Source organism: Vulpes vulpes, chromosome 6 (assembly GCF_048418805.1).
Source record: "Vulpes vulpes isolate BD-2025 chromosome 6, VulVul3, whole genome shotgun sequence".
Classification (NCBI taxonomy): domain Eukaryota; kingdom Metazoa; phylum Chordata; class Mammalia; order Carnivora; family Canidae; genus Vulpes; species Vulpes vulpes.
Window position 1 is genome coordinate 83,648,704 of NC_132785.1, and position 18,013 is coordinate 83,666,716.

At 34.0% G+C, this 18,013-nt stretch overlaps 1 protein-coding gene and 1 non-coding gene across 7 annotated transcripts in view; both read left to right on the top strand.

The window, feature by feature from the left end:
* Positions 1-17,974, top strand: part of PRPF39 (pre-mRNA processing factor 39) — a 38,366-nt gene extending 20,392 nt beyond the window's left edge. For all 6 annotated transcript variants that reach the window (XM_026000762.2, XM_026000763.2, XM_072761479.1 and 3 more), the window contains 10 exons: positions 2,895-3,062; positions 9,126-9,291; positions 9,756-9,863; positions 11,027-11,191; positions 11,506-11,632; positions 11,994-12,262; positions 13,474-13,658; positions 16,577-16,651; positions 16,882-17,002; positions 17,242-17,974. In XM_026000762.2, coding sequence (XP_025856547.1) covers positions 2,895-3,062; positions 9,126-9,291; positions 9,756-9,863; positions 11,027-11,191; positions 11,506-11,632; positions 11,994-12,262; positions 13,474-13,658; positions 16,577-16,651; positions 16,882-17,002; positions 17,242-17,298 — 1,441 coding nt within the window. In that variant the 3' untranslated portion in view covers positions 17,299-17,974. The remainder of the gene's footprint in view (positions 1-2,894; positions 3,063-9,125; positions 9,292-9,755; positions 9,864-11,026; positions 11,192-11,505; positions 11,633-11,993; positions 12,263-13,473; positions 13,659-16,576; positions 16,652-16,881; positions 17,003-17,241) is intronic.
* LOC112921495 (small nucleolar RNA SNORD127) lies at positions 12,334-12,419 on the top strand. Its single transcript, XR_003235255.1, has one exon. It is a non-coding gene; the product is annotated as a small nucleolar RNA SNORD127 (small nucleolar RNA).
* Positions 17,975-18,013: the final 39 nt, after the last annotated feature.

Here is an 18,013-nt window from a genome sequence, read left to right on the forward strand (position 1 = left end):
TTTTCATTATGGCTTTGAAGGCATCTCTCCATTCTCTTCTAGCTTCTGGTGGTATTATTGAGAAGTATGATAACTCTGTGGCTTCCCTTTGTATGGCTTGTTTTTCCTCATGGGAGCTTTTAAAATCTTCTCTTTATCTTTGATATAAATGTGATTTTATAATGGTATGCTTTGGTGTGGGTTTTCTTTTTGTAATTTACTGTGCTTACTTAATAGACCTTTTCAATCTGTGGTGCTCACGTCTTTCTCTTCTGAGAAATGTTATTGGGGTGCTTACCTGGCTCAGTCAATGCAATATGCAGCTGTTCATCCTGGGGTCATGAGTTGAACTCCAGGTTGGGCATAGAGTTCGCCTTAAAAAAAATAATAAAATTAATAAATAATGTTATTGTGTATGTTCATGTTAATAATTTCTTTCCTGTGGTTTTCTCTATTATTTTTAATAGTTGGACATTAGATCTTCTGTTTTCATCATTTAATTTTTTTATTTTTTACTTGTCATATTTTGTTTGACTTTTTGAGGTATTTCTTTGATACTTATATTGGATTTTTAATATCTGCCATCATTTTTTTTTAATGTCCAAGAATCTTTCTTGTTTATTGTTCCTTTTCTTATATCTTCCTAGTCTTGTTTCTTGGCTTAATAATTTTTTTATTATTTTTAAAAAAAGTATTAAGAAGTGTTGGAAGTTTTCCTCTGCTTCCAGCACTGTTTCCTCTGAAGTTTTTTTTTTTTCTTCTTTTCATCTCTGACTTGTCTGATTTCTGCTTATGTTAAGGATTTTATTTTATTTTATTTTATTTTTATTTTTATTTTTTTAAATTTTTATTTATTTATGATAGTCACAGAGAGAGAGAGAGGCAGAGACACAGGCAGAGGGAGAAGCAGGCTCCATGCACCGGGAGCCCGACGTGGGATTCGATCCCGGGTCTCCAGGATTGCGCCCTGGGCCAAAGGCGGGCGCCAAACCGCTGCGCCACCCAGGGATCCCAAGGATTATATTTTAATAAACTGAATATAAGCTCTGTGTCTTGTATGCAGGCTATTATTAGCTGGCTTGGTGGGCTTCACTGTAGGGTGATCAAATGGCCACTCAGGTTTTTGTTGGGGGAGTTCCAGTGGTGGTATCCTTATGCCTTACTGTACCAGACAGATTCTCATTGAAGGATCATCTGATCTGCCTGGGGAATGTATACCTAGCTCCTGAAATCCCACAGCTGGGTAGGAAAGGAAGTTTAAGATCTCTTACCATTCCTTACTTGCTGGGTATGAAAGGAAGTTTAAGATCTCTTATCATTCCTTAAGGCAAACCTTCTTGTAAACGTCTTGTCTTTAGTTCCTTACTTTCTTATCATACTTCCTCTCCCAACCTTCCTTCCCCCCCACATTTCTTAGTGTTTGTTTGGTGCTTTAATTTTCTGAATCATTTTGGGGTTCTGCAGGGGCAGTAACATGTATTTTATTGTCTTGAAAACCTCAGGTGCAAACATATACATGTGTACATGCATGCATATACACACTCTTAATCCTTTTATGTATGTTACCATATTTCTCCAGTTTTAGAACATTTTTAAACTTTGTTTAGGATGTCTTTTTATCGTTATTTTAATCTTTTTTTTTTTTTTTTTTTTTTTACTGTGGTTCAGTCTTTAATCTTTTATTGGTGTGAGTCTTGTGCCTGTCTTGCCAAGAATATATAAATCTGGTATTTTCTTCTAATTTTTTAAAAGTTTTTTTGTGTTATCATTCATCTGACATTTAAATCTGTCTTAAGATAGATTAACCTTTTATTTTGTCCAACTTTTCTGCATTGATTTAAAATTTCTTTATTATATACTAAATTCTCACATGTATACTCATCTGTTTTATTTTCTTGGAGCTATTATGTGACCTATTTTTCTGTTTCCTAGCTATCACCATACTGTTAATTACTATAGTTTCCTAATTTCTTTTGATACTTTTCAGGAAATGCCCTCTGCATTGGTTTTTTGGTATGTTAGCCGAATGTTAAATGTTAGAATATGTTTCACCTGTTCCAGTCAAAATTTGTTAGAGCTTTGATTGGAATCCTATTAAAGTTGTAGATTAATTCAGATAGTGTAGTTTTATACCATTAAAAATCCCTCTTGAATGTATTCATTTTGAAAATATGTACCTAAAAGTTTTATCCAACTGGGATATCAAATCCAATGATTAAAATTGCTTACAAAAATCTCTTGAAATGAGTTAGGTAGTTTAAAAGCACATGGTAGTGGTGGTGGTAGTGGTGTTTGTTTTGTTTTGTTTTGTTTCTTAGTAATCTGTAATTTTAGAATCAGAAGAGAACTTCTGAAAGTTTTGAAATGTATGTATACTTTTCATTACCTTACAAGGCAGTTGGGTCCCTTCTTGGAGAGTTACTTTGCCAGAAAATGATTCTTTAAATTGAGATAAAATTTGTCTCTTCTGCTGTAAATGAATCTATTCAACAAACATTTCAAGTTTCACACATATTTAAGTGTCTATATTGTCACTCTGTATGTTTGCAATGTGTACGTTTTGCATTATAATTCTGTATAAGATAAAATTACATAAAAGTATACATATTCTATGTTTACTTACTCTTTAAAAAGTAGCTATCATACACTTTTCTGTTATTCCTTCTGCCTTTTACTCCCTACTTGTAAAAGAACGGATGAATGTAATTTTGACTTTAGCCTGATCTTTTGAAATTTAAAGATAATGTTTTATTTTTATTTTTATTTTTTCTTAAATTGAAGTATAATTGATATATATTAGTTTCAGTTGTACAACCTAATGATTTGATATTTATATATTTTGCAAGGTATAGAAATAATATTTTAAAAGTGATTTTATTTTGGAAAGATAACTTAGAGGTAATTTAATTTTTCAGAACTTTCGAGCATGCTGTTCTAGCTGCAGGAACAGATTTCCGATCTGACAGACTGTGGGAAATGTATATAAACTGGGAAAATGAACAGGGAAACCTGAGAGAAGTTACAGCTATATATGATCGTATTCTTGGTATTCCAACACAGCTGTATAGTCACCATTTTCAGAGGTGGGTGGAAAAAATCTGATCATTAAAATATATTTGATTATTCAGGTAATTAATTAGCATTGAGGATTATAATTCTCTTGAAATGTGAGATTCTTTTAGATACAAACAGGAATAAATTTTCTTGCTGATAACCACAATTTATGCACTTTTAAATTTTGACATTTTTCCATATACTTTATGAAATGTTTAGGAATTTTACTACTTTTAAACAGAAATTTTTCTTTATCCATTTTATGGATTAAGAATAATGGGAATTCTATCTAAGACATTTCAGAGTAGATATTTCAGTGTGAAGGAATGAGAATAAAGAACCTAAGTTTAACTATTCTTTGTGGTACTAAGTTAATAGAGTACATGGCACAGAAAGATGCTTGTTTAAAACTTAATGATTTATTTGGGGTTCCTTGGCGTGGGCTCTCTGTGGAGCATGTGACTCTTGATCTCAGGTTTGTAAGATCAAGCCCCATGTTGAGTGTAAAGTTACTTAAAAAAATTATTTTTTAAAGATTTTATTTATTTATTAGAGTACACTAGAGAGAGAGCAAGCACAAATTGGGGGCAGAGGTAGAGGGAGAAGCAGGCTCGATTGAGTTCATAGGCCTTGATCCCAGGAACTAGGATTATGACCTGAGCCAAAGGCAAATGCCTAACTGACTCACCCACCTGGGCACCCCTAAAAAATAAATCTTAAATAAAAAACAACTTAATGGTGTACTAACAGTACATTCTTGTGATTCATATAATACCTTATACCAAATGGTGAAAGATGATTTCACATAGTAGGTCTAAATCTGTTTATATTCAATTAAAAGTAATTCCATTTAAATTTTTCACTATGATTTTCTGTCATGACTGGTATCATTTCGTTTTTATGCATATTTGAAAACAGCTAATTTTGTGTGATGTGATTTCCATGTTCTGTTTTCTGCTGTACTCAAAATATCCCACGGATAAAGACTCAATGTCCTTCTTTTTTTTTAAAAAAGATTTATTTATTTATTTATGATAGACATAGAGAGAGAGAGAGGCAGAGACACAGGAGGAGGGAGAAGCAGGCTCCATGCCGGGAGCCTGACGTGGGACTCGATCCCGGGACTCCAGGATCGCGCCCTGGGCCAAAGGCAGGCGCGAAACCTCTGAGCCACCCAGGGATCCCCGACTCAATGTCCTTCTGAACAAGAAAGTTTGTATTGCAAGTATTTGCTGTGTTGATACGTACTTGCATTTTTTTTAGCCAACATATTTTCTACATTTTTGCTATAACTTTTGTAAGTAGTATAGTGTTAGGGCTTATAAACTTAGGTTCTTTTTAAGTAAGTGTTTTTCTAAATTTTTCTTTACTAAAAAAGTAGAGGACTGTTTGAAGCATCTAAAAAGTTATGTGGATCAATTTGCTAAAGAGAGGAGAAGTTATGCAGATCCAGGTTAGGAATAGGAATTGTGTAGATCTGAATATACTGTCTCTCTTTTTTATGGAATAGAGGAGATGCCCAGGTTTCTAGAGTGTAATGACCTAGGAAGACACTTGATAAAGACCTAAAACTTGACACATGGAAATGCTTGATGAATATTTGGTTTTTTGTTTTTTAAAGATTTTATTTATTTATTTATTCATGAGAGACACAGAGAGAGAGGGGCAGAGACATAGGCAAAGGGAGAAGAAGCAGGCTCTATGCAGGGAACCCGACGTGGAACTCGATCCCGGGTCTCCAGGATCACACCCTGGGCTGAAGGTGGCACTAAACTGTTGAGCCACCAGGGCTGCCCTGAATATTTGTTGAATAAGTGAATACAAAGGTTTTAAAAATCCTTATGAGGCAAAGAGGATGCCTTCTCCTAAACCAATTCTTCTAGGATCTACAGTATACAATAAAGTCTATGATGATAAGAATTTTATTTTTGGTAAGAAAAATAAAATATAATTAGGAAGCACTTATTACATAGCATTTGCTGTATGCCAGATGTTGTTCTGAATGTCAGATAATATTTTTAATCCCCACAACAAGCCGGTGAGGTATAGGTACTTTTTTTTTTTTTAATTTTTTTTTTTTATTATTACTTATTTATGATAGTCACAGAGAGAGAGAGAGAGAGAGAGAGAGGCAGAGACACAGGCAGAGGGAGAAGCAGGCTCCATGCGCCGAGAGCCTGATGTGGGATTCGATCCCGGGTCTCCAGGATCGCGCCCTGGGCCAAAGGCAGGCGCCGAACCGCTGCACCACCCAGGGATCCCGGTATAGGTACTTTTATTATCCCCATTTTATGGAAGTAGAGTCACAGAAAGATTAAAATACTTGCATGAGGTTGCAGAGTTAGTGGTGGAAGCTGATTGGAACCTTGATAATGTGGCTCCAAAGTTCTTAGTGTAGTCTCCTCCAAATCTTTCTTTTTGTTGTTAAATCAGTATCCCACTGGGTTTTAAAAATTGCATATATGCTTATAGATATTAGTTGATTATATTACACATACTGCACTTTAATCTGCTTTTTCTTTTAATATATTGACAACCACTTTTCTAATCAATGTATGTAGCAAACACACATGTGGTGTTTAAGTAAATCTTAGGACATGACCTACTGCTTTGAGAACTAGTGGAATGTGTTCTTTTGCCTAATATATTCCTCCTGTTTGGTCATTTATTTAGTGCTTGCTATGTAAAGATTGTATGCCATTTAAGTTGTAGAAATAACGGCTCAAAGAAGCTTTGTGTGAATGGTGTTGGCCCTCAAGCTGGTCAGAAGTATAGAGGAGGAAGCATATGTTTAAAACAGGTGTTCAGGGACACCTGGGTGGCTCAGTTGGTTGAGCATGATTTTCAGGTCTTGTGGAGGTTGCTGGGTTCTGGGATTGAGACCTGGGTCAAGCTTCGTGTTATGCTCCGTTGTGAGTCTGTTTGGGGTTCTCTCTTTCCCTTTCTCTCTGCCCCTCTCTCCACTTGTGTGCATGTGCACTCTCTTTCCTTGCTCTCAAATAGACAAATCTTATAAGAAAAGTGTTCTAAGTGATGTAATAAAAGTATTTCTGTTGTGTAGGTTTGTACGTTGGATGTATACTGATGACATTATCTCTAAGAAAATAGGTAGTTTAAAATTTTCCTTAGCATGAGAGTTTGTGATGTTGATCTAACTTCTCAGACCCAGTCTCGGTATTCCTAAGCTCCAGACATATGTAAATCCTGATAATTTCCCAGTAGGCACTGTTGTTTTGTACTTCTGTGGCTGTAATACCTTTTCTATTTGCCATTTTCTGGTTAACTTATATTACTCAAAACCATACAGTATGCTTAATGTCTTCTGTGTGAAACTTTATCTAGTTTGCCAAAATAGGAAGTCTTTGTTCTGTCATTTGTGCCAGCACTTTGCCTATTTATTTACATTTATATATATATATTTAAGAATTTATTTTAGAGAGAGAGCGAGCAGAGGTGGGGGGATGACAGGAGGGGAGATGGGGAGAGAGAGAGAAACTTTAGCAGACTCCATGCTGAGTGAGCATGATCCTGAGATTGTGAGCTGAGCTGAAACCAGGGCTGGAGGCTTAACTGACTGCATCACCCAGGTGCCCCAGCATACATTTAAACATTAATAACACTGCTTTGAAATTATGTCTCTTCTATACCACTCTGTACATCTGTCAGTTTCTGAGGCTTATTCTTTTTTATCCTAAATATGAAGGAATAGGGCTCAATACATATTAGACACTCAGCCATTCTTTATTGAATAAATTAGCTTTATAGTAGGAAAGGCTGATAAAAAAATTACTGCTTAGTATTAATATTTTATCCCCATTTGAAACAGTTTCTTAGATAATGTAGTCAATTTGTGCTCTGTAAATAGTTAGGAATTTTATCCTTTTTTTTTTTAAATTTTTATTTATTTATGATAGTCACAGAGAGATTGAGAGAGAGAGAGGCAGAGACATAGGCAGAGGGAGAAGCAGGCTCCATGCACTGGAAGCCCGACGTGGGATTCGATCCCGGGTCTCCAGGATCGCGCCCTGGGCCAAAGGCAGGCGCCAAACCGCTACGCCACCCAGGGATCCCGAATTTTATCTTTTTTAAAGTTTTTTATTTGTATCGTAACAGTTTTGAGTTTTAATATTTATCTGAATAATAAATCTGTTCATTTTCTTACTATGCTTTTGAAGATTACTTCCTAATTTTTTTTTAATTAAGGCAGTCTGTATTTTTTCTGTCCCAGTGGTAAAATGGATCAAGTTTAAGCTTCTGTATCCATTGATTCTGCAAAATCTAGATTAGATTCCAATATTATTTATATATATTTGTGAGAGCCTTAAAATCCATGAAAATTGCGGTGTCAATAGCCGAAATCAGTTTTAAGAAACTTGGGGAAAAGCCTGTAAGATTGGAAGAGAAGGTACATGTACAAGTATGTCTAATAATTAGAAGAAGTCAGTCTAGGTCAGAATATGAAAGGCTATCTAAGGAATTGGATTTTAGCCTGAATGCAGGGTAAATGTACAGAAGTTATTGTAGCAGGAGGGAGATGTGATCATATTTGCTATTTTGGTTTCTTTTTTTTACTTCTTTTAAAAAATTATTTGTTTCTTTATGAGAGACACACAGGGAGGCAGAGACATAGGCAGAGGAAGGAGCAGGCTCCATGCAGAGAGCCTGATGCAGGACTCGATCCCAGGACCATGGGAACACACCCTGAGCCAAAGGCAGATGCTCAACCACTGAGCCACCCAGGCATCCCTTTTTTGTTTACATTCTAATAACATTCTTGATAGTATTAGGGTTGAGATGGACATAGTGATACTAGAGACTACAAGCCCAGTTTATGTTTATCCAGTGAAAAATGAGAAGGACATGAAGATGTATTTAGAAGGTAGAATCAATAGGACCTGGTACCCAATGGAATATAAGTGATAAATAGGGTCAAAGAGATTTAGAAACTGAGTGGTTGGCAGTACCATTAATCAAGATTAGAAATGCTGAGGGTGTTGATTTGTGCATAAAAATTACATAATATAGTTCAAGATATTATACATAAGGTTCCAAATTTAGATAGTGTAGCTGTTTTACCTCTTCAACTTGGTGTTTTTGATTAAAATTTGCATATATATATATATACACACACACACACACACACACACACATATATAAAGTATGTAAAAGTGAAGTGACTGTTTTTCAAACCACTCTTAGTTTAACCTATTTCCTTGTGCAGAGTTTTGGCAATTGGATAGACTAATTTAGAATTGAGGAAAACCGTATGGGCTTGAGTTAAAGTTTTGAGAGTCATCATAGTATGCTTATTATTTTTGTATTAATTAGATGGGTTGGGAAGGAAATGAAAATAGTTGAGAACAAAATGCTAAGTGGAATCCTTGGCAGTTGTAACATTTAGAGGCTGATAGGAAGGGAGAATTCTCAGAGATCAAGGATTGGTCAAAGGCTTGGAGGAAAACCAAGAGAAATGTAACTCAGAGCCAAGGATTAAGAAGGTTCCAAAAAGAAAGCATGGCTAAAGGTCTTAAGTAGTGAAGACATTCGTAGGGTATAGACTGTTCTATGAAACAGGTGTCCATTTTAGTTTTGCATGTAAGAGGCACTGGGTGACTTTAATTAGGGCAATTTCTTTGGAGTGTTTGGCACAGACACAGATTAAGGGGTAATTAGGAGGTGGGGAAGGAACTGCAAACATTCGTTGATCATTTACAAATGATCATTTATATTTTACATAGGGATTATATTTAATTTTAAAGTCATTTTGCAAAATAGTATTGTGCCATTTTACACATGAGAAAACTAAGACTTAAAGAGGGAAAAACTTCCTTTAGGTCAAATAACTAATAATGGAGAGAATTAGAATTTGAATTTATGCTCTCCAGGCCTTCTCCATTCTACTGCAAAGGAATGAAAGAAATGAAGATGTCTATAGATTGTTTCATCAAGTGGTAGGTTTTTACTATAAAAAAGGAGACTTTGGTGTTTTAAATCAGAGTTTTTTTGGAAAAGAAATATGTAGTAGGAATTGAACATGGGATCTAAAATTATGCTTCATATATAGGGCATTTATTTTTATTGTCTTCTCTTAGATTTAAAGAACATGTACAGAATAACTTGCCTAGAGATCTTCTAACTGGCGAACAGTTTATTCAGCTGCGAAGGGAATTAGCTTCTGTAAATGGACATAGTGGTGATGATGGTCCTCCTGGTGATGATCTACCATCGGGAATTGAAGACATTACTGATCCAGCAAAGGTAACCAGACTTACTGAAGAATCCTTCAGTGGATGAGAAACTAGACTTTGTATTTCTTGACTGCATGTGTTGAATGATTTGTGGCTCATATAAAATTAGTTTCTGATTAAGGCAAGTGGGAATTCTTGAGCTTTAGTGTGGTTTTAAATACAGATTTAAGGTAAGAGAATCTGTTTTACTATGAGAGATACCTGGAAATAGCTTAAAAGGGACATTTTGTCTGTGTGATGATCTACTAGTCCCCTATTAAACACAAACACACACAGAGAGTGGTTTATTAGGAAATTCTGTTATAAATTTTAGTATTGTTAATTGTACTTTGCACATAATTGTTAACAGTTTAAAACTTAACACTATTCTAAGATTTTAAAGTAGATGTGGATAATACTTAAATGTAAGCAATAATATGAAAAATTTCAGTATATAAGTTGTGTGATTTAAATTTTTTTCTTTTTCTTCCCAAGCTAATTACGGAAATAGAAAACATGAGACATAGAATCATTGAAATTCATCAAGAAATGTTTAATTATAATGAGCATGAAGTTAGTAAAAGGTGGACATTTGAAGAAGGTGTAAGTGTTTTTGTTTTGTAATAGGCTTCAAAATATAAAGATAGGAATAATGTGTTTTTCTTTCAGTTTTGAATAATGTCTCTACTACTTTTTTTTTGTTCAAGTAATAACTTAAGATTTTTGCCCCATTTACCTCTAGCGTTATTCATTTCCCATAATCAATTTTATCATTTTCCATTGTCAATTTTAGAATCTCATAGAATGAATTCAGATTTACTTGAGTTGGAATATACCTATTTAATCTGAACATTTTATTACAGTCAGTTTTTAAAATCAACTTGAGTTCATACTTTAGGTACACAGATGCACCCATTTTAGATGTAAAATACTGTAGTAAAATGAGGGTTTCCCTCCACAGATTCTAGTTCTTAATTTGTTTTTTAAACAGCTTTATTGAGAAAGAATTCACTTACCATATAGTTTATCCATTTAAAGTATACAATTTCAGTAGTTTTTTAGTGTATTCACAGATACATACAGCCATCACTGTGGTCCATTTTGGAACATTATCACCTTACAAAGAAACCCCTTACCTTTTAGCTGTCATTCCTCTACTCCCTCACCTGTCTGTTCTACCTCTCATTCCCAGTCCTAAGGTAGCACCAACCTTTCTGTTTCTATAGATTTTCCTGTTCTGGCCTTTCATATGAGTGGAATCATTACAGTATGTGGTATTTTTGTGACTGGCTATGCGGTTCGACATGTATATGCACATTACAGTGCATCACAGCAATCAGGATATGGAACTAGTCTGTTATCTCAGAAAGTTCCTTTGGCCCCTTTTCATTTGGTAACCCTCACCCCACTCCTAGTGCTAGGCAACTACTGGTCTGCTACCTGTTATATAGTATAATTGTTCAGTTTTAAAATACTCAACAAAGGAAAAAATTTCCTCAACATAAAGGAAATTTTGTAGTGCCATTACAGTTACTAAATAAATGGAAAATACATTCTATTTCTTCAGTTTGTAAAGCCTTAAAAATTTTAATTTTAAAAGTTTTGATCACGAAATATGGTGATTAAAATTTTTTGGCTCACCATAATTACACACATAATTTAGATAATTTGTATTGTTATATGTTGATGCATTTTCTGGTGTTGGTATTGATTTACTTTCATTCCTATGTCATACTTTTTTTTTTCCTACCGTACTTTTATTACAGATTAAAAGACCTTATTTTCACGTGAAACCATTGGAAAAGGCACAACTAAAAAACTGGAAAGAATACTTAGAATTTGAAATTGAAAATGGGACTCATGAACGAGTTGTGGTTCTCTTTGAAAGATGTGTCATATCATGTGCCCTCTATGAGGAGTTTTGGATTAAGGTAAGAAAATTAGATGCTCTGAAACTTGAACATATTATAAACATTGATCTAGTGACTAACCTTTTTTGTACTTCTGTTGAATGTTGTTCATATAACTATATCTGTTGCATTAGGAGATGGTCTGCTTGCAACCAGATTTGACTGCTGCATATGCCAACCTCGTTGCCTCTCTTCGTCCTTCCTTACAGAAACTAGTCTAGTGGTTCAATAAAGGTGCTGAATGGGTTTACAAATAGAATTTTATCGTTCTGTCACATATTTAATGGCTTGTTCAACTGTAAATTATTCAGTATTTCCTCTGTTTCTGTATGTAGTATGCCAAGTACATGGAAAACCATAGCATTGAAGGAGTGAGGCATGTCTTCAGCAGAGCTTGCACTATCCATCTCCCAAAGAAACCCATGGTGCATATGCTTTGGGCAGCTTTTGAGGAACAGCAGGGTAAGAATGAGGAAACTCAGTTGATATTTTTTGGATTTTAAGTTACTTCAGGATAAAGTTAAAGGAGTTGAGTCTTGGGATGGTGTAAAGCAGAGGTCAATAAGCTTTTTTCTGTAAAGGGCCAGATAGTAAATTCTTTAGGCTTTACAGGCCATTGCTCTCTTTTCTGATGACTCTGCCATTATATCCCCAAAGCATCTATAGATAATAAACAAATGAGCGTGGCTCTTTTCAGTTTTAAATAAAAAAACAGGCAGAGGGCTGAATTTAGCCTGTGGACTGTCATTTGCCAGTACCTTGTTGCATAAAGGATATCTCAGAGGTTTAAACAAAAGCATAAACATTTAATTAACATTTCTAGGTAATATTAATGAAGCCAGGAATATCTTGAGAACATTTGAAGAATGTGTTCTAGGACTGGCAATGGTTCGTTTGAGAAGAGTAAGTTTAGAACGACGGCACGGAAATATGGAAGAAGCTGAACATTTGCTTCAGGATGCCATTAAGAATGCCAAATCAAATAATGAATCATCATTTTATGCTATCAAACTAGCCCGACATCTTTTTAAAATACAAAAAAACCTTCCCAAATCAAGAAAGGTGCTTTTGGAAGCAATCGAAAGAGACAAAGTAAGTATTCGTATTTTAGAATATCTTCCATAAACAAAACAAAACAATGGCCGTTGTTTGTTTTCTCATTTTGGCAACTGTGATGAAAGATTTGCTCTGTATGTAATATATTTTATTACTACATGAAGACAGCAGTCCCTCTAAACTGATGTTGCCATTGTTTAAAAATGTTTTGAAAAAAATGTTTTGAATTAAAAGGTTGAGAAAATTAAGATTCTTGGATTAAAAAGTGTTGCAGACATTGTGACACTTTATATTTCCCTCATGTTGAGAAATTTTATAGCAAATTTACTGATTATTGTAGGTAGAGAGCGTGGGAGAGAGAATACCTTATAAACAACTATAACAGTGAGATTCTCCTCCAAAATATTTCACTTTATCAGTCGGTTAAAGCCAGTGTTTTTTATATTTTTCACTTTTTTAGATTTTAAGCTAATGCCAGGGCTGTTTAAGACACAGGCTTATTTTTTATTTTATTATTTATTTTTTTATTTTTATTTATTTTTATTATTATTATTATTTTTTTTTTAATTTTTTTTTATTTATTCATGATAGTCACAGAGAGATAGAGAGAGAGGCAGAGACACAGGCAGAGGGAGAAGCAGGCTCCATGCACCGGGAGCCCGACGTGGGATTCGATCCTGGGTCTCCAGGATCGCGCCCTAGGCCAAAGGCAGGCGCCAAACCGCTGCGCCACCCAGGGATCCCTATTTTTATTATTTTTTAATTGAAGTTCAGTTTGCCAACATATAGCATATCACCCAGTGCTTATCACATCAAGTGCCTCCCTCAGTGCCCATCACCCAGTCACCCAAGACACAGGTTTGTAACAGTGTGTTTCCAGCTGCAGTTTAAGATGATTATAGTTGTAAAAATTTAAATTACTGGGAACTGTAGAAACCATTTTTTGATGCTTATTTTATATTTGGCCTGGTAGGCCAAGGCTCATTAAACCCAAGGTAGGATATAGGCTTTTAACTTACAGGTATTTAACAGTTTGCATTGTTTGGGAGATACTAGGATGATGTCCTTACTTATCAATGTGCTAATGTTTTTTTCACCTGTTTTGATGTATGCTCAAAACATTTAGTGTGTTACATTTTAATATGATTTTCTTTTCAAATTTAGACATTAAAATGAAGGCATTTTAAGTATATATTCTAATGAAAGTATCTTAGAAATATTATTAATTGATACTGCTTTTTACACAGGAAAATACAAAGTTATACCTCAATTTACTTGAAATGGAATATAGTGGTGACCTCAAACAAAATGAAGAAAATATCCTAAATTGTTTTGACAAAGCTGTACATGGTTCATTACCTATTAAAATGAGAATTACATTTTCTCAGAGAAAAGTGGAGTTTCTTGAAGATTTTGGTTCAGATGTTAATAAGTAAGATCTTAATTATATATTATCTATTTGTATAGTAAATGAGCATTGATAATTTTGGATGAGAGTTTGATGATCAGTACAAATTAATATATTGTTAAATTTAAGATGTGTGTCTAGGTTATTTTTTCCTTAAATATATGGGGGGGTAATTCAATTTTGCAAATATGTATGTGTTTAACAGGATATATGGTTTGTGTTTCCTTCAAAATTGTTTTCAAAATTTTAGCATGGTAATGTAAACAATGAGAGATGGCAGGAAGCAGTAATTCCATGAAAAAAAGAAATGGATCAAGGATTGAACCCTAAAACACAAACAGTATATAGGCCATGAAAGGTAGATGGGATTAATCAGAGATAGGGATGCTGCTTTATTTCTGATCAGAGAAAATAGATCTGGTTGCACAAATCATGCCTAATGAACTCATTTTCATACATTTTAAGAAGCTGAAAGTTGAGGGTAGCAGAAGGATTTTACTCTAGGGCATTTGGAAAAAAAGCTTATGATTTATTTTTGCAAAATAGAAGTATTGATTAGAGTATTGCTGCTGTTTCATTCTTAACTGATTCTAGTAGGGAACTTATCCCAGTTCTTGTCTCTTTTCTAATTACCCTAATATAGAGTGATTTCCATCGAAAACAGTTCTTGATAAAATGAGGATTATTTATGTGGCTGTTTTACATATGTTTGTATACATTTTTGATGGCTGAGTAAAGTTTTAGTTAAACTAAAAAACATTTTAACATAATTTTTAATACAATTGTATATATGTGCTTGACATATTAAATCTGTTATATGAATTATCTAGTGTAAAATATGGAACAGTCTAATGAAAGTATAGATACTGTTTTGTTGTTTGTTGGTATTGTTCTTTTAATAGGTGAAGAGAGGCTTAAAGAGATTAGAAGTTTTTCCAAGGTCAGTTAGCTCTTATTACATTGTGCAACTGGGATTAGAATTTGCTTCAGAGTCTGTGCTTCTAACCACGTGGGCTGTATATTTAGTGTCTTTGTTTTGTACTGAAGAAAGTACACAAAAGAAATGGGAATTTAATTCTAGGTTTTAGTCTAGTTGGGTGGTTTGATGATCAGAGGAAATATGTTAGGTATATGAGGTGGTACTGTTAAGGCTGTGATTTCTGCGGATCAGAATGGATTTGTCATCCTTCGAAGAGGAGATGAGGCTTCGTTTAGTTACTGGATTCTGACAGAGGATAAAATGGTGGAAGTTAAGCAGTACCACAACTGATGGTAGGAAGCTATTCGAGTTTTGACTGAAATTAAATGACATACTTAAATTTGGCAGTAATATGTGGACAAATCTGAGTCGTAACACAAAGATGCCAGTTAGGCCCCTCAAAATACAGAGGTTTTGCATATCAGGTCTTAAGATTTTTATAGTTGAGATTTTGAAAAGAATTGACTGAAAAATAAATGAGCTTAGAAGTTAAGGTAGCAGTATAATGTATTGGTAAGAATTGGTTTAATTCAGACAAATACACGCTTAAATCTTAACTGTGTCACTATTTGTGTATTTCTCAGTTTTCAAATTTTCTCATGTTATGATTGAATCTCTCAGCACCTAATGCACAGGTTGTTAAAAGCCTTAAAAAAATTAGTACATTTAAAGTGCTTGATGAGTAAACACTTTAACCAGAGATTGCTGGTATTAACAATTTTATAGTGTCTTAAACATTTTGGAATAGAGTTACTGGTTGTTATTAGATGTGTATGTATGCAGGCTGCTCAGGGAAGTTGTATATGCATGTAAAGTGTTAATGGTCATTCCTCAGAAATGTTAATTATCTGTGTTCAAGTTTATGATTACCTTAAAAATAAGGCCATTTGTCTTTATAAAAAAATATTTCAGAAAATGGTAAAAGGAAAACAATCTTTAGGATTTTACAGTCAGTTTGGCTTCAAGTGACATCGTTTTTGAAGTTCTGAGTTCCAGGTGAGACTTAATACACATATCATGTTAGAATGTTTTTATTTAATAAGTTCTTAAAAAAAAAAAAAAGATTTATTTGAGAAAGAGAGCATGCAGGGGAGAGGGGCAGAGGGAAGGGGAGAGAGTCTTAAGCAGACTTTGTGCTGAGCACACATCCCGACACATGGCTTGATCTTACAACCCAGAGAGCATGACCTGAGCTGAAACCACGAATTGGATGCTTAATAAACTGTGTCACGCAGGTGCCTCCTGAAAATTATCTTTTTAATCAGTGATAACAGTTATATTGTAGTTTTTTTTTTATATTGTAGTTTTGTATTCGTTTTAATTCAGTTTATCATATGGCCAAAGTTTAAATATATTTTATCCTGATATCAAGGATCTTTAATAAGCATTGTTAAATTAGATCTCAAAAATATGTAAATTACAAAATGGTCAGGACTCTTTTGCCATGGACAAAAACACATTCTCAAGATCACTATCTTAGTTATATAATAATTTCCTAGGCAGGTGTTCCACATGTGTTAGAAATGATCCCAAAGATAGCTCTTGACCAATATCCCATCAGCTTCAGCCAACTGTAGTATAGAGAACAGGCATTTTCTAGTAGCTCAAAAATCCCAGGACTGACTAAACGTTTTGGTTTGGGTCATAGGCTCACGCTAAACCAATTCTTGGTCAGGGTATATAGTACTGGCCAGTCCTGAACCCCTGAAGCCTCATTTTGAATCACATGGTCTGAGAAGGAAAGTGCAGAGTAGTGGTTTCCCAAAGGAAATACATTGGAAAAGTAGCTAGCTGGGAGGTTTGCTTACTGGTTCATCTCACCAAAAAAAAAAAAAAAAAAAAAAAAAAAAAAAATCAATGTTCATTGCAACATATTTTTATTTCCAAGTGGAAATAAGTCCAAAACTTTATGAATTTAACAGTTTGATTTTTGTATATTCTAGAGGATTTTTTTTCCTTTCAGGCTTCTGAATGCTTATGATGAACATCAGACACTTCTAAAAGAACAGGATTCTTTAAAAAGGAAAGCAGAAAATGGGTATGTAACTCCTTGAATTGGGAAGGGATGCTTAAAAGACACTTCATTTCATATTATGGTAATTTAAATAGTTTATATTCACGATTTGAAAAAAAATCATACAAAACTGAGTGGTTAAGAACTTTACTAAAACAAATGTACATAGATATAAATGTACCCATTCACCCATTTGTCTTAAAAATACTTACCTGTTGGAATTTTGAAAGTTTCTTTTTTGTCCTTTTATTTAGATCAGAAGAACCAGAGGAAAAGAAAGCTCATACAGAAGATACAAGTTCATCATCTACACAGATGATTGATGGTGATTTACAGGCAAATCAAGCTGCATATAATTATAGTGCCTGGTATCAAGTGAGTTCACATAATTGAATTCTTTGTGCATAGATGTTATTAGAAAAGCATAAATTAAGAGTTTTTTTTTTTTAAACAACTACTTCTATTCTAGACTGTATAATTGTCTTTTGTGGTTAAGTCTTAGAATTTTAGCAGTGAACACATGCTTGTTTTCTTAAACATATCCTCTTTAATTACTTTTATAAATAGAACTCAGCCAGTTCTAGCATGCTAACATGTGTGCTTTTTCCTTTCAGTACAATTATCAGAATCCTTGGAATTATGGACAGTATTACCCTCCCCCTCCAACCTGATGAGAAAATGTATCAGATGGAATTTGTGAAAGATATGAAATTATTTTTTTTTAATGAGGGATGTAAACATAGCATAAGCTTGTTGTATTTGATAACTTGTCTTCCTGTTTCTGTGTAACATGATTTGTTTAGTAATAGGGGAAGAAATGTCACTTATTAGCTTACCACAGATACTATTTCCTACCATTTATAAAATTTACTTTTTATTGGAGAACTATTTTTTTGATTTTTGCATTAAGTGGTCTAGAATTCTTTTGCAATGCATTTGCAACAGAGTTTTGTAGCCTTAAGGGGTAGGAAAAAAAATAACTGACTGTAAATCATGTCAGTGTAGTACAAGATTCTGAAAATACATAAGGGCTGGTTATTAAGGATTTACCTCTGTAAAAAAAAATGGATTTTTAAACTTTGATGACAAGGTTTTGTCTGTTTCAATTATCCTTGTGAATTTGGATCTAACTGCAGAAAAGATACACTATTAAATACTATGTCTTGGGATAGAGATTATAAATGAAAAGGAATGTTTGCATCCCTTTTAAAAAATGAAAGTCATATCAAAAGTAAGCTGTTTCAGGAGACTTTGTATTTAGAATATTCATGTAAAACTTGTGAGCAAGCTTTCATTTTGATCAAACTGATCATCTTCATTTTTGTAATAAAACTGAAGATTCCTCAATGAATTGTTATTAATTTATTGGGGGGGAGGAGGTGGATC